This window comes from Pelophylax lessonae, assembly GCF_965119305.1.
Source record: "Pelophylax lessonae genome assembly, contig: HAP1_SCAFFOLD_398, whole genome shotgun sequence".
In the NCBI taxonomy this organism is placed as follows: domain Eukaryota; kingdom Metazoa; phylum Chordata; class Amphibia; order Anura; family Ranidae; genus Pelophylax; species Pelophylax lessonae.
The window spans coordinates 111412-127771 of NW_028119946.1; the positions used below are offsets into that span (position 1 = coordinate 111412).

Here is a 16360-nt window from a genome sequence, read left to right on the forward strand (position 1 = left end):
CCAGTGAGTTTTAAAAATGCTCTCTAGTTGCTTGTACTGCTGATTAAAATCTGTGCAAAAAGCGGTTTGATGGATTTTCTTTACTTTTTTGCTAGGTTTTAATAATTCTTTTCTATCCATGTTGATGACTTTCTGTTGGATCTGATTAAGAGTTGTGGGTTTATATCCTTTGTCTTTGAATCTTTGTATTAACATATTAGATTGCTGTAAATAATCATTTTCAGACTGACAGTTTCTCCTAAGTCTTAAGAGTTGTCCTTTGGGAACTGCTGCTAACCACTTGGGATGGTGATTGCTGTTAATTGGTATATAGCTGTTTCTGTCTGTACTTTTGAAGTACGTTTTGGTGGACATATGCTCATTAGATTTAGAAATTGTAAGATCTAAATAATTAATTTCTTGTTCATTTATAGTCGCTGTAAAAGTGATATGATACCTATTTGTATTCAAAGACTCTATATATTTTGACAAGGATTCTTGCGATCCCTCCCATATAATTAAAATATCATCTATAAATATTTTAAAACCTTTTAATTGGGGGTGGGACTTATTAAAAATGTAATCAGCTTCCCATTTGTTCATGAATATATTCGCTACTGTAGGTGCGTACTTTGCCCCCATGGCTACGCCTTTTGTTTGCTTATAAAAGTGCTTGCAGTGCCAAAAATAATTATTGCACATGGCCCATTCTAAAATATCTAATAAAAACTCTATTTGGGACGGAGGTAATTTCTTATCTGCCCTCAAAGCCCATTGACTGCTGCCATGGCATCTTTTTGGTTTATATTTGTATATAGTGAATTCACATCAACACTAGCTAAAATTGTATTGTCCGTTACTTGTAAATGTTCAATGTAATTTAAAACATCTTTCCTATCTTTGAGGTAGGATGTTGTTTTTTGTGCTAATGGCTGGAGGTAAAAATCTAAATATTCACCCACCCTTGAAAAAATTGATTCTATTCCATTTATAATCGGACGTCCGGGCGGCTTCTCCAGATTCTTGTGAATCTTTGGTACCTGGTATATAATTGGCATCTTCGGAGCTTCAGGTACCAAATATTTCATTTCTTTTTTATTTAGGATGTCATCTTTGTACGCCTTTTTTATTTTCCTAGTTAATGTGGCTTTGAGTTTGTTTATTGGGTTGCCACTTAATTTTTCATAAGTCTCACTGTCATTTACTATCCTATCCAATTCATCCATATATTGTTTTTTGTCTAAAATTACTATTCCCCCTCCTTTGTCCGCAGGCCTTATTACTATACTTTTCTTTTTCTCTAGAGATTCTATGTTCTGTTGCAATTTCTTGCTACCTGGGACTGGGTGAATAAATATATTTTCAATGTCTTGCTGCACCATGAGTTTAAAAACATCTAAACATTGGTTATTGTTGACTTTTGGGTTAAACGTTGATCTGTTTTTGAGATCACTATGTAAAATATCATTTTGTTGTGGGTCTTCTATTTTATCATTTGTTTTATTTGCAAAAAATTTTTTGATATTCAATGTTCTCACGAATTTTTGTAAATCGATGAACGCCTGAAATTTATTTATATTTTTAGGGGGGGGGGGCAAATTTGAGTCCCAAATCAAGAATACGCAATTCCTCATCTGTGAAAGTTACGCTACTCAAATTGTAAATGCCCACTCCTAATTGACTCGCTTTCTTTTTCCTTTTCCCCCCCTCTGCATCCTCTTTTCTTTCGGTGTGTTGTGGCTGTATGGGTGGTCCTTGATATGGGGGGGGTCCCTGGTGGTAACCTCTGGGTCTCCAATAATAAGGGTTGCCCCTTGGTGGACCCCAATATGAGCCTCTCCCTCTGTTCCCTCTCCAAGGTGGTCTTCCCTGTCCCCTGTTCCAAAAATCCCCTCGGTAGGAAGGTTGATGTTGGTAACCTTGATGGTAATAGGGTGGAGGGCCTCTTGGTCTTGGGGATGGGGAGTGTTGGTAAATGGGTTCAAACCTATTGTGTGTGGGTACATTATATTGAGGTGAGTCAACATAATGTTGGGGGGTTTTGTTGGCTCGGGAAGTGCTTGGAGTTGGAGTATTTGAGGGAAAGGGTGATGAAACACTTTCCCTTTCTGGTGATGAATCCCTCGTGGGGATAATCTCCTCCTCCATTAGCTCCAGCCATTAGCACAAAAAACAACAGCAATCACCATCCCAAGTGGTTAGCAGCAGTTCCCAAAGGACAACTCTTAAGACTTAGGAGAAACTGTCAGTCTGAAAATGATTATTTACAGCAATCTAATATGTTAATACAAAGATTCAAAGACAAAGGATATAAACCCACAACTCTTAATCAGATCCAACAGAAAGTCATCAACATGGATAGAAAAGAATTATTAAAACCTAGCAAAAAAGTAAAGAAAATCCATCAAACCGCTTTTTGCACAGATTTTAATCAGCAGTACAAGCAACTAGAGAGCATTTTTAAAACTCACTGGCCCATTTTAATGAGAGATCCGATTTTTAAGAATATTTTACCGAAAAAAACCACAATTCATCTATAGAAGACCACCCATCCTTAAAGACAAAATTGCCAAAAACATACCTGACCCTCCGAAAAAAACAGTGACGTTTTTAGACCAAAAAGGATGCTATCGTTGCGGCAATTGTGTCATATGTCGCACATGTAAAAAGAATAATAAATCGAAAAAAGAAACACATTTTAAATCAAATGTCAAAGCGCCAATAAAAAATAGAAAAATTCATAACCTGCAGAACCACCCATGTCACTTATTTATTGGAGTGTGAATGTGGACTCCAATATATAGGACGTACCACCAGGGAATTAAGAATAAGACTCAGAGAACACATTGCAAACATCAAAAAAGGTTTTAAAAAGCACAGTTTATCTAATCATTTTAGAATTTGCCATAATAAAGATCCAAGCAAACTGAAATTTTGTGCAATAGATACAATAGAAAAACATTGGAGAGGCACCAATATGAGAAGAGCCATTTCACAAAATGAAACATGGTGGATTCACAAATTAGATAGTATGACACCTAAAGGGTTAAACGTCCAAATTGATATAAATTGTTTTATTAATGATTTTTAGTAGTTTTATATAATTATTTATTAGTAAGTTTTTAATCATCTTTTTAGCCTGTAATTATTGATTTGTCTAGCTTATGATATATTTTTATTCTAACCTTGTAAAATAGTATCCATATTTATTAATATTTATGACTATATTTATGGAATCGCTCATGAGCAATCGAAAGATGTATGAGCCGAAATAAATCAATATTGTAGAAATTGGTAGCATTCACCAGGAGAGGGCAATATGGAGCGCCCTCAGCATATAACAAAAATACCGAGATTGAGTCATTGTTTTTAAATTAAAGTTCCATTAACATGCTGTTTACAAATAAAGCATTCACTCCGGCATATTAATTACAGGAATTATTAACAGTTAACATCTAGGAGCAAATGTATCAGTCCACGGACTGGATACAAAGTAGGAGTGGCAATGTAGCATATTTAACAGAGTGGTACGCTCTACATGTCAGCTACAGATGACGCTGTGTCTTACAGCGAAACGCGTCTAGCGATTGGTCGAGCGAGTACCACGTGATTCCCAGCCGGAGGATCGTATGCTGCGGGAGCAGCTCACCGCCGAGCCGTCCTTTGTATTCTTGCATGCTTTTTAACTATGTTTGTGAGTATAAACCCTGCAGTATACCCCAATAAATGCTTTGTTAAAACGATCTTCACCATGATCAGTTTTCTTTTATGAGGATACCGGGGATGGATCTTTACCTTCCAGCAACGATCTTTTTATACTAATCGGAGAAGCTGTGTGCAACAGTCTATTTCATGCCTGCTATTAACTACTTGGTGGTAAGTAGATAACCAAAGGGGGAAACCCCGCATACAGCACAGATCAAGCACTTTATGATTATTGTGGAAGGATTCACCATTCCGGAAGGATGGATTAATGGACATTTAATTTGAAGCACTATTTATGATTACATTTGCATTTGATGAAGTTTATGATTTTTATGAATTTTATGAATGTTTATGCATTATTAATCACTTGAATTTAAAGATCATTACAATTAATTTTAAGCAGCGCTGCAATCACATTTCCCATTTCCAAAAGAGCACCAGCACTTTTTACTGCAGCTAGCAGCTTTTATTCAAACACTAATTATATTTATTAGCACTTATTTAGCACTTTAGCACTTAGTCCATAAGCGCGGGGTCCCATAGTCCTATTAACATTGAGGAGTGTAGACACAGTGATTGGGTAATGTTGAGGAGCGTAGACCCAGTGGTTGGCCATCTGTCCATCTGTGACAGAACTGACCCACAGTCCGCTTGTGTGCTTCTGTCAGTACACAGCTTCCTCCAGTCTTGAACATAGATATCAGATATTATAGCTGCACAACATACAAGACTAGCTAACAACTTAGCTTGTATGAGATCTGGGACTGTTTATTGAACAAACTCACACAGAATATTTACCACACAGGAGGACATCCCCCTCATGATCATACTACCCTAACCATACAAACTGCACACAGAAACATAATTAACCTGAGCTAATTAAATAGCCATCTGGACAGAAACCATAGGTGAATGAAAATCTACACCTAGACAATGCTTTGATTAATCAGGCCCTCATTCCAGATCTGACTTCTCGGCATCAAATTCATAAAGTGCAATACACATTATTACAAATGTAAACACATCCCCACAGTGGACAATAGGTGAGTTAATTAGCACAATTAACAATGGGTAAAAGACATATGGCTTGAGTTGATGAGATTACTATCTGCTATGAGTCTGACTGTGTGGAGAAGTCCTTAATGGTAATGTGCCATCTAGGCCTAGAGTCCCAGAGTCTGTGTGTCTTGGGGAGACATGGACTTGAATCCAAAGTAACATTACTCCAAGGTTCCCCCCAGCATACACCCCACAAAGAGCAGTGTTCCCTTAAAAGCCAGGGCCCATAGTCAGTAGACAAGAAGCTAGCCTGCAGTCACACCATCTGCTGTCCAGAGAAGTCTAGTGGAAACCAGTGGGACCCAGGTACCCCCATCTATTATCTGGAAATGTCTGGTGGAAACCAGTGGGACCCAGGTACATCCATCTAATGTCTGGAGAAGTCTAGTAAAAAACAGTGGGACCCAGGTACACCCATCTATTGCCTGGAGAAGTCTAGAGGAAACCAGTGGGACCCAGGTAGCCCCCATCTGCTGTCCCGAGAAGTCTATTGAAAACCAGTGTAACCCAGGTACACCCATCTATTGCCCTGATAGGTCTGGAGGAAACCAGTAGGACCCAGGTACCCCCATCTACTGTCCAGAGAAGTCTGGTGAAAACCAGTGGGATCCAGGTACCCCCATCTACTGTCTGTAGAAAGTCTGGTGGAAACCAGTGGGACCCAGGTACCCCCATCTACCATCCCGGGGAAATCTGGTGGAAACCAGTGGGACCTAGGTATCCCCATCTACCATCCCGGGGAAATCTGGTGGAAACCAGTAGGACCCAGGTACCCCCATCTACAGTCTGCAGAAGTCTGGTGGAAACCAGTGGGATCCAGATACCCCCATCTACTGTCCGGAGAAGTTTAGAGGAAACCAGTGGTACCCAGATACCCTCATCTATTGTCTGGAGAAGTCTGGTAGAAACCAGTAGGATACAGGTACCACCATCTACTGTCCAGAGAGGTTTGGCCAGAAGTAATCTTCATGGAAGAATTGTGGCCAAAATGCCTCCGATGTGGAAACAAGGCTAAGCCACTCAACTATGCAGGAAAATATAGGTACTGGGGTGCAGAAAAATGGCAGCAGGTGCTCTGCACTGAGGAGTCAAAATGTGAAATATATGGCTGCAGCAGGAGGCAGTTTGTTGGGGGATGGGCTGGAGAGCAGTACAATAATGATTGGAGTGCAAAATGGAGTTGGAGATTTGGTCAGGATCAAAAGTGTCTTCAATGCTGAGAAATACCGGCAGATACTTCTTGCCATACCATACCATCAGGAAGGCGTGTGCTGGACAACCCCACCCCCCCCAAACATCCAGTTAATGTAATGTAAGAACTATCTGCATTGTAACGAAGAAGAAGGAGGCCTGAAAGTGATGTCTTGGCCCCCACAGAGCCCTGATCCCACCATCATGGAGTCCTTCTGGGATGAAGGATTGGAGGCAGCCAACATCCACAGAAGATCTGCGCTTAGTTCTCCAAGATGTACATAGAAAACCCGACCTGCCATAGAACAATCTACCTGCCTAATTCCTTCACCCACTGGGTGCAAGTCTACCTAGAAGAAGGCAAAAGGGGGGGGGTGTCACCCCAAAAACTGATTGGATTTCTTTTCATTTACTTTCCATTTTCTTCATTGATAAAAATAAACTATTAACACTTTGATTTCTGGAAGCATTCCTCATTTACAGCATCACACCTGCCTAAGACTTTTTCACAGCACTGTAGCTCCACTGACACACTGAGGTTTGGGAAGGAGCAGAGTCATATGACATGAGGCTGCAGACACGCCACACACATAGGGGAGCAGTACTGGAACATTCACATTGCAGTAAATAGTTTTGCTGTAATCTTTAGCAGTTCACAGACTGACCGCATTTCACTTGAGGCGGACCCACCTGTCGTCATTCCATCCACACATGGGCGGACGCCACGAATGCTGGAAAAGAAGGCGGAGTTTAGATAGCATTCTATATTCCAATAGGGCAATGATAAATGACATTACTATCATTAGCTCACCTGAGTCTGTTTGGTGATGGCTTAAATCCGGCAATTCCACAGAAGCTGGACGGCAAACGAATGCTGCCACCAATATCTGTTCCAATTCCTAGGATGGAGCCCCCACCTCCAATCAGGGCCCCCTCCCCTCCTGTGGACCCCGCACAGGCTTTGGCTTTGTTGTGGGGGTTTCGGGTCGCCCCATAGGTGGGGTTACTGGTCTCAATGCTAGCAAACAATGAAAAATATGATTTGTAAACCAATGAATGATGAGATGTGATTGGGGTCTATGGGTTTCTGAGCTCTGCCATTGGCTGCTCCTCACCATATCAGGCTTTGCGGCACGTTGGTCTTAGCAAACACAATGGCTCCTTGTTTCTTCAAGACTTGGACGATGGCACTGTCCTCCTCCTCCACAACATCCAGATACTGAGCCAGGCCACATGTGGAGGGATGACCCTGAAAATCCAACAGAAGACTGTTAGGACCCCCGATCCCAGATAAAAATCCCACAGAGGACAGTTAGGACCCCCGATCCCAGATAAAAATCCCACAGAGGACTATTAGGACCCCCGATCCCAGGTGAAAATCCCAGAGGATGGTTAGGACCCCCGATCCCAAGTGAAAATCCCACAGAGGACTATTAGAACCCCCTATCCCAATTGATAATCCCAGACATGGGCATCCGCAGGTAGGGGCAAGGGGGGGCAAATGCCCCCCCCCCCCCTGGAATCTCAACTTCCCCTTTTAAAGCGGAGTTCCACCCAAAAGTGGAACTTCCGCTTTAGGGAGTCCTGACCCCCCGACATGCCACATTTGGCATGTCATTTTTTTGGGGGGGGGAGCGGGTACCAAGTTTTGATAGGTACCCGCTCCCACTTCCGCTTGGAGCGCCGCGGCGCCCTGAGCGGAAGTTCTCCTCTCCCCCTCCCTCCCTGCAATCTTCTGGGACACGTCAGAGGTCCCAGAAGATTGCCAACCAATCACGGCGCGCAGCGCGACTCGCACATGCGCAGTGGGTACCCGGCTGTGAAGCCGCAAACTGTAACAGCCGGGTGCCCACAGCTGTGATGCCGGCGCCGAGGGAGAGGATCGAGGCTTCCGGCGGCCGCATCGCTGGACCGTTGGACAGGTGAGTAAATGGCTGGAACTCCGCTTTAAGTGGTTGTTAAGCCACTTTATACCATCCTGTCTGTTCTGTTTAATAATCATGTGTGCCTGTGTTTTAAACAAATAAGTTGTTCTTTACCAGTTTTCAGAGGGCCGAGCGCCGCTCACGTGACCCGTCGGCTCTCTCCTCTGTCCGGCTGACAGCTGCCTGCAGCGGGCGGGGCCAAGGATTCCTCACTGATGTCAGTTAGGAGGGGAGGAGGAGGGGGAGAGGAGAGGAGGAGAGAGGTGGCGGGTCACGTGAGCGGCGAGTGACACTCTATACTTGTAAAGAACGGCTTATTTTTATAAAAAACAGACACAGGGGCACACAGGATTATTAAACAGACTGTAGACAGGATATGGAACTTTAAATGAAACTACAGCAGCAGGAGAGGGGGGGGGGGTGGGCACTGACACAGGAGCAAACAGGCAGGGAGGGAGGGGGGGGAGAGAGGACAGAGGAGGACAGGAGGGCTGCGGATGACGGAGGCACATAAACTGACCACAGTGTCAGGGCTTAGCAGCCATGATATACCGTGGTCAGTTTACAGAGGGGAGAACATAGCCAGGCAGGATCAGCCAGGTATTTTAGCTGATAGAAGGAGCCAAATTACACAGCAAAGCACTGTGCTGTATAACATGCTTTAAGGGAATATACTCAAAATAAGTATAATGATTAAGCCCCTCCCCTTCATGACATTGTTGAAAAGGGGCGGGGCATGGGTGACCTTAAAATTATCCCCCCCCCTGAAAAACATTCTGCGGGCGCCCATGATCCCAGAGATAACTGTTAGGACCCCTGAATCCAGGTGCAAATCCCACAGAGGACTGTTAATACCCCGATCCCAGGTGAAAATCCCACAGAGGACAATTAGGACCACCCCATCGCAAGTGATAATCCCAGAGATAACTGTTAGGACCACCAAACCCAGGTGAAAATCCCACAGAGGGCGATTAGGACCACCCCATCGCAAGTGATAATCCCAGAGATAACTGTTAGGACCACCAAACCCAGGTGAAAATCCCACAGAGGGCGATTAGGACCCCCCATCGCAAGTGATAATCCCAGAGATAACTGTTAGGACCACCAAACCCAGGTGAAAATCCCACAGAGGACTATTAGGACCCCCCCCATCCCAAGTGATTATCCCCAAGATAACTGTTAGGACCCCCCCGAATCCAGGTGAAAATCCCACAGATGACTATTAGGACCCCCCCATCCCAAGTGATTATCCCCAAGATAACTGTTAGGACCCCCCCCGAATGCAGGTGAAAATCCCACAGATGACTATTAGGACCCCCCATCGCAGGTGAAAATCCCACAGAGTACTGTTAGGACCCCTGATCCCAGGTGAAAAACCCACACAGGACTGTTAGGACACCCAATCCCAGACGAAAATGCCAGGGAGGACTGTTAGGACCCCCAATCCCAAGTGAAAATTCCCACAGAGGACTGTTAGGACCCCCCCAAACCAGGTGAAAAATCCCACAGAGGACTGTTAGGACCCCTCATCCCAGGTTAAGATCCTACAGAGAACTGTTAGGACCCCTTATCCCATTCGAAAACCCCACAGAGGGCTGTTAGGACCCCCCCCCATCCAAGGTGAAAATCCCACAGAGGACTTTAAAGGACCCCCCCATCCCAGGTGATAATCCCACAGAAGACTATTAGGACCTCCAATCCCAGTTGAAAATCCCAGGTAGGACTGTTAGGGCCCCCAATCACAGGTGAATATCCCACTCAGGACTGTTAGGCCCCCGATCCAGGTGAAAATCCCACAGAGGACTATTATAAGGGGACCAGACATTTTTTTTATATTGGCAAATGGTAAACTATTTTATAAGCAGATTTCTTTATCATACATCACAGGACACAGAGCCATATTCATTACCATATGGGTTATACGCCACCTACAGGTGAAGGACACTGCCAACCAATCAGACAGGAAGTCACCCTCTATAACCCCTCCCACACAGGAAGTCCCTCTCTATAACCCCTCCTACACAGGAAGTACCTCTGTTTCTTCGCCAGTGTCTTAAAGGTGATGGTCACGGTGGAGAGTCTCTTCACATTTTTATGTTTTTTTAAAGAAGAAGAAAGATTATGCTACAATCCCCGATCAAAGATCTCTGAATCTAAGGGGATTAGCAATCAGATCCATCCAAAAAGAGTCAAAGACTAAAAAGATGGTACCCGAGCCTCAGGAAAGCAGATACTGGGTTTTGCCTGTAATTTTGTCCTTTTTTGGCGCTGGACCCTGGGATCCGGATCCTTGGTAAAACCAATCCCAAAGGTGCTCTGGCAGGGTGCTCTACAGGTCCAAGGGAGTGATCCCTCAAAAACAAGGGGATCCAGTCCTTGAAGGTAGCGTCTAAAATTAGGGGGGCTGTTCGGACAAACCACAGACCATTCAGAAATTAAATTTAAGCACTATGCAATATCGACTTCAACTAAACTAAGAGGGATATATGCAAATGCCAGGAGCCTAGCTAATAAAATGGAAGAGCTGGAAATGTTACTACATGAGGAGGACATAGACCTTGTGGGAATAACAGAAACTTGGTTTGACTCCTCACACGACTGGTTAGCCAATATCCAAGGGTATTTTGTGTATCGGAAGGACAGGGAAGGACAGGGAAGGAAGGGGGGGGGGTATGTCTCTATATCAAAAATAATGTAAGGATGGCTGAGAGGAGTGATATTATGGAAGGGTTAAATATGGAGTTAGAATCCGTGTGGGTAGAACTCCATAGGGAAGGTGATAAGGGAAAAGTAATTGTGGGGGTTTGTTATAGGCCACCCAACCAAAGGGAGGAGGTAGAGTTGGAATTTATGGCACCGTTGGGTAAAGTGGCAAAGCTGGGAACAGTCATCATATTAAGGGACTTCAATTATCCTGACATTGACTGGGAAGAGGGGATTGCACACTCACTAAAGGCCCGTCTCTTCATGGAAACCTTACAGGACAACTACATGTCTCAGATGGTGGATTCTCCTACTAGAATGAATGCAGTGTTGATCTATTAATTACTAATGACCCAGATCTAATCTCAGATGTAGGAGTCCGGGACAACTTGGGTTCTAGCGATCACAGGTCGATCACATTCAGCGTAAATAACTACGTAGCAAGGCAGGAGGGCAACATAAGAACCCTAAACTTCAGAAGGGCAAACTTTCCCAAATTGTGCTCAATGATGGAGGAAATAAACTGGGACCAAACCCTAGGATCACTGACCACAGAGGAAAAATGGGAATGCTTTAGGAATGTATTAAACAAATGCATTTCTCAATACATTCCTATGGGAAATAAATTTAAAAGAGCCAAAGCCAAACCTGGCTGGCTTAGCCATAATGTAAAGAAACTTATTAGAGAAAAAATGATGGCCTTCAAGAAATATAAATCGGAGGGGACAGTATCGGCTTTCAAACAATACAAGGAATTAAATAAGAAATGTAAATACAAAATCAAAATGGCAAAAATTAACTTTGAGAGACAAATAGTGGAAGATAGTAAAAAGAACCCTAAGAAATTCTTTAAATATATCAACAGCAAAAAAAACGAGGTCAGAGCATATTGCACACATAATTAACGATGATGGGAGGATGGTCACAGAGGGCAAGGAAAAGGCAACCGTGCTGAATGCTTTCTTCTCCTCAGTCTTTACACAGGAAAAGGAGGGGTTCACTGACCATGACTGTATGGAGTACACTGACCATGGCTGTATGGGGTACACTGACTATGACTGTATGGGGGTACACTGACCATGACTGTATGGAGTACACTGACTATGACTGTATGGAGTACACTGACCATGACTGTATGGGGTACACTGACCATGACTGTATGGTTAGCAGTACTTCACAGGACTTGCTGCTATGGCTAACAGAGGGTGAAATCAGGGAAAGGATGGATAAAATTAACACAAATAAATCACCAGGCCCGGATGGCGTACATCCGAGAGTACTCAATGAACTCAGTAAGGTTATATCCAGACCACTGTTCCTGATCTTTGCTGACAGTATTAGGACAGGAAATGTACCAGGTGACTGGAGGAAAGCTAACGTGATACCAATATTCAAAAAAGGGCAGAGGCATTTACCGGGAAATTATAGGCCAGTCAGCCTGACATCAATAGTATGTAAACTTCTGGAGGGGATGATAAGGGACTATATCCAGGACTTTGCTAAAATCAATAATATCATCAGCAGTAATCAGCACGGGTTTACTAAAGGGTGTTCTTGTCAAACCAATCTGTTAACATTCTACAAGGAGGTGAGCTGTGAGTTGGATAGGGGGAGACCAGCGGATGTGTTCGTGGTGTACCTGGATTTTGCTAAGGTGTTTGATACAGTTCCCCACAAACGGTTGATTTGTAAATTAAGGTCCACAGGCATCGACCACAAGGTTTGCTCTTGGATACAGAACTGGTTAAAGGGGCGTTTCCAAAGGGTGGTAGTAAATAATGAATACTCAGACTGGTCTGAGGTGGTAAGTGGGGTCCCCCAAGGCTCAGTTCTGGGTTCAATTTTGTTCAATTTATTCATAAATAGCATTGAGGATGGGGTCAGTAGCTCAATCTCAGTGTTTGCAGATGACACAAAATTGAGCAGGGCAATAACTTCACATCGGGAGGCAAAAATCTTGCAGAATGACCTGAACAAAATTACAGAGTGGGCAACTACATGGTTAAATGTGGATAAGTGCAAGGTATTGCACTTAGGGACTAAAAACGCATTGCCAATATACACGCTGGGGGGGAACCTCTGGGGGTATCAAAAATGGAGAAAGATCTGGGAGTCTTAGTAGCAGATAGACTTAGCCATAGCATGCTATGTCAAGCTACGGCTGCCAAATCCGGCAGAATCTTGGCATGCATAAAGAAAGGGATGTATTCCAGAGACAAAACTATAATCCTTCCACTTTATAAATCATTTGTCCGACCACATCTGGAGTATTCTGTCCAGTTCTGGGCACCGGTCCTCAGGAGGGATGTGTTGGAGCTGGAGAGAGTCCAGAGAAGGGCAACAAAACTTATTAGGGGATTAGAGGACCTTAATTACGAAGAGCTTTTAGAAGTGCTTGATTTATTCTCCCATGAGAAGAGACGCCTGAGAGGGGACATGATAGCAATTTACAAATACCTCAACGGTGATCAGAGCATAGAAAGAAAACTATTCAGTCGCAAAGAATGCATGAGGACACAAGGCCATACAATGCGATTAGAGGAGAAGCATTTTAACCTCAGGCTACGCGACTGTGGAATTCTCTACCACAAATGGTGGTAACTGCAGGGAATATGGCTACTTTTAAAAGACTTCTGGACATACATCTCCAAGATCAAAGCATTCAGGGGTATGGGAAATGATCACACCTACACAGGTTGAACTGGATGGACTATTGTATTTTTTCAACCTCAACTACTATGTGACTTTGTAACTATGTAAGGTCGGCAAGTGACAGAAACTCACCGTGATGGGTAAGGATTGGATTCTTGTTACAGAATCCTGCAGCGGGACTGGTAAGTCCACTTTAACCACTTGCTGACCGCCAGCAGTACATTTACTGCAGCAAGTCGGCTCTGTACCGCTAAATCACATACAGTAACTGTACAAGCAATAAAGACCCCATAGAAGAAGGGAGGGACCTCTGTGTCCCATGATGTATAGTACTTCAAGAAATGGATTTTACAGGTAAGTCTGTATTAAAAAATCCATTATTCTCTTCGTACATCACGGGACACAGAGCCAATAATCATAACATATGGGATGTCCCAAAGCAATGCATCTGAGGGGAGGGGGATACGAATTAAAAAATACTGCCATCTGACCACCAAAAGGACCACCGCTGCCCACAGTACACTGCGGCCAAATGCAGATTCCTCCTGGGTCCCAACATCCACTCTATAGAAACGAGTGAACATATGCACCGATGACCAGGTAGCGGCCTTGCAAATCTGAGCCATAGAGGCTTGATGGCGATGTTCCCAAGAGGCCCCTACTCCTCTGGTAGAATGTGCCTTTACAGGAAAAGGCGGAACCTTCCCTTCTAAATCATACGCCTGGGTAATAACCTGGTGAATCAAACAAAAAATCGTAGACTTAGATGCTGCCAACCCCTTCTGGGGCCTTCTGGCAGCACAAACAAGCTTTCGGTCTTTCGAATCCGAGCTGATTTCTCTAAGTAAAACTTAAGTGCACGCATTTCATCAAGGAAATGCAATACCTTTTCCTCCCCTGAGTGAGGATCTGGAAAAAAGGAAGGTAGTATAATGTACTGATTCAAATGAAAGGCGGACACTACCTTGGGGAAAAAACCTGGGTGTGGACGTAGAATCACCCTATCTAGATGAAAAATCAAGAATGGCTCTTTACAAGAAAGAGCTGCTAGTTCCGATACCCTTCTAGCTGAAGTTATCGCAATCAAAAAGACCAGTTTTCTGGTAAAAAGAACCAGGGGAACCTGCCCAAGAGGCTCAAAAGACGTTTTTTTGCAAAACTGCCATCACCAATTTTAAGTCCCAAGGACACAATGGTGGCTTCACAGGCGGAAGCAAACCTAACATTCCCCGGACAAAGGTCTAAAACAATGAATGGGAAGCGATCGGTTCCTGGAAGAAAACCGATAAGGCTGAAATCTGCCCTTTAATAGTGCTCAAGGCTAATTTCATATCTATCCCTGCTTGAAGGAAAGCTAGAATTCTCCCGATGAAATATTTGCGGGAATGCACAAACTTCTCTGCCCAGGACAGGACTCCTTGTGCCTCCTTGATGGTTGACATAAGCCACAGCCGTGGCATTGTCGGATTGCACCCTGACAGGGTGACCCACGAAGTCTGGGTGTCCAGTATTTCAAAGCCCGACTGACTGCTCGGATTTCCAGAATGTTGATGGGGAGACCTCTCTCTACCCAAGACCATTTCCCCTGGACAGTGCCCTTCTCCAGAACCGCTCCCCAGCCGGAGAGACTGGCATCTGTAGTCACCACTTTACCAGGTCACTGGAAGAAAATATTTCCCCTTCTCCAGATTTCTGGTCAACAACCACCAATTCAGACTCCGACGTACCCATGGTACCAGAGACATGGACCAGTCCAGAGACTGAACCCTTCCGGTTCATGTAGACAGAAAGTAAGGCCTGGAGCAAGAGCGGAGAGAATAGTGTAGGGCCAGCATGACTAGGTGGACAGGGGAGTGGTAGGGGTTAAGTTATTTAGGCACTAGTTTATTACAGGGTGTGTGTAGAGGGGGGGAGCCTAGGTTTGTTTAGGCTTAGCCTGGGGGGAGGTGGGGTTGGCAGGCAGGAAGAGGTGGGATCTGCTGGGGCGCCAAAAATTCCCCTCACTCGATAAAAGCAGCGTCCCTCCCTCCCTCCCTCCCTAATATTCCAAATCTATTTGTTATGGTTTTTGGTGGGGTTTGTTCTTTTTCTTTGTTTTGACAGGTTTGCCTGGGATGTCGTGGCAGCTGTGGCGTTTTTTGTTGGTCTTTGCTGGCAGGTGCAAGAACCTTTAAGTCAAGGTAATGGTTTGGGACCTACTGGTGGTAGGTTCCCTCTGGTGCGTTCCAGTTGATGTCAGTTTGACTGGAAGGTAAAATGGGGACACTGCAGGTAGAGTGTTGTCTCCGAGCTGGCGTTTTGTGGCTGGAGGCCTAGTATGTTTAAGTGGGCCCGCAGTGTAGTATTTAATAAAAGGGCTGCTATGGCCAATTTTATTCCACTCACTGTGTCGTCTCGATTATTGGGATAAGGTAAAGGTAAAAGGGTGCAAGTGGGTGGTGGGTTGACCGTTCAGCCAGGTTGATAGTGACATCTGTTCTACACTAGTCATGTTGTTTTGTAAGGGTCTGGCATGGAACTAAGCATAGGGAATAGCCTAGAATGTGGACACTAACTTCCCTAATCACATCATGCAAAGACGTATAGAGGTATATCTCAGCCTTACTACCGAACCCGATCCTGCAGGTCTGAGACCTTTCTTGCTGGCAAGAATTTCTTTGCCTGTGCCGCGTCCACAAGAAAACCCAGATATTCCAGACTCTGGACCGGCTGTAATGCTGACTTGGTTGTGTTCAGTATCCAACCCAGACATTCTAGAAATTGTACTGTCTGAAGGATACTTTGGTTTAGAGCCAACGCCAATCGATCTATTAGTAGTAGATTGTCCAGATATCATATTATAGATATCCCTCTGGACCTTAGAACAGCCAATACTGGAGCTAGGATCTATGTGAACACTCTTGGAGCTGTGGCTAACCTGAAGGGCAGGGCAACAAACTGAAAATGATGGTTTCCTATCGCGAAACATAGAAACCTTTAATGGGCCTGGAATATAGGCACATGAAGATATGCATCTTTGATGTCTATGGATGCTAGAAATTCCTCTCCCTGCACGGAGGCTATGACTGAACAAATTGACTTCATGCGGAAGGTTTGAACGTTCAGAAACTGGTTTAGAGCTTTGAGATCCAGAATAGGTCTCACCT

At 44.2% G+C, this 16360-nt stretch overlaps 1 protein-coding gene across 1 annotated transcript in view; it reads right to left on the bottom strand.

Annotated features, from left to right (window-relative positions):
- The window catches only part of LOC309543834 (vitamin D3 hydroxylase-associated protein-like), an 81384-nt gene that overhangs the window by 41964 nt on the left and 23060 nt on the right, over window positions 1-16360 (bottom strand). Inside the window, exons 4-6 of the mRNA XM_082276261.1 lie at window positions 7050-7183; window positions 6746-6952; window positions 6625-6665 (exon numbers count right to left, since the gene is read on the bottom strand). Of these exons, the coding sequence (XP_082132387.1) occupies window positions 6625-6665; window positions 6746-6952; window positions 7050-7183 (382 nt within the window). The remainder of the gene's footprint in view (window positions 1-6624; window positions 6666-6745; window positions 6953-7049; window positions 7184-16360) is intronic.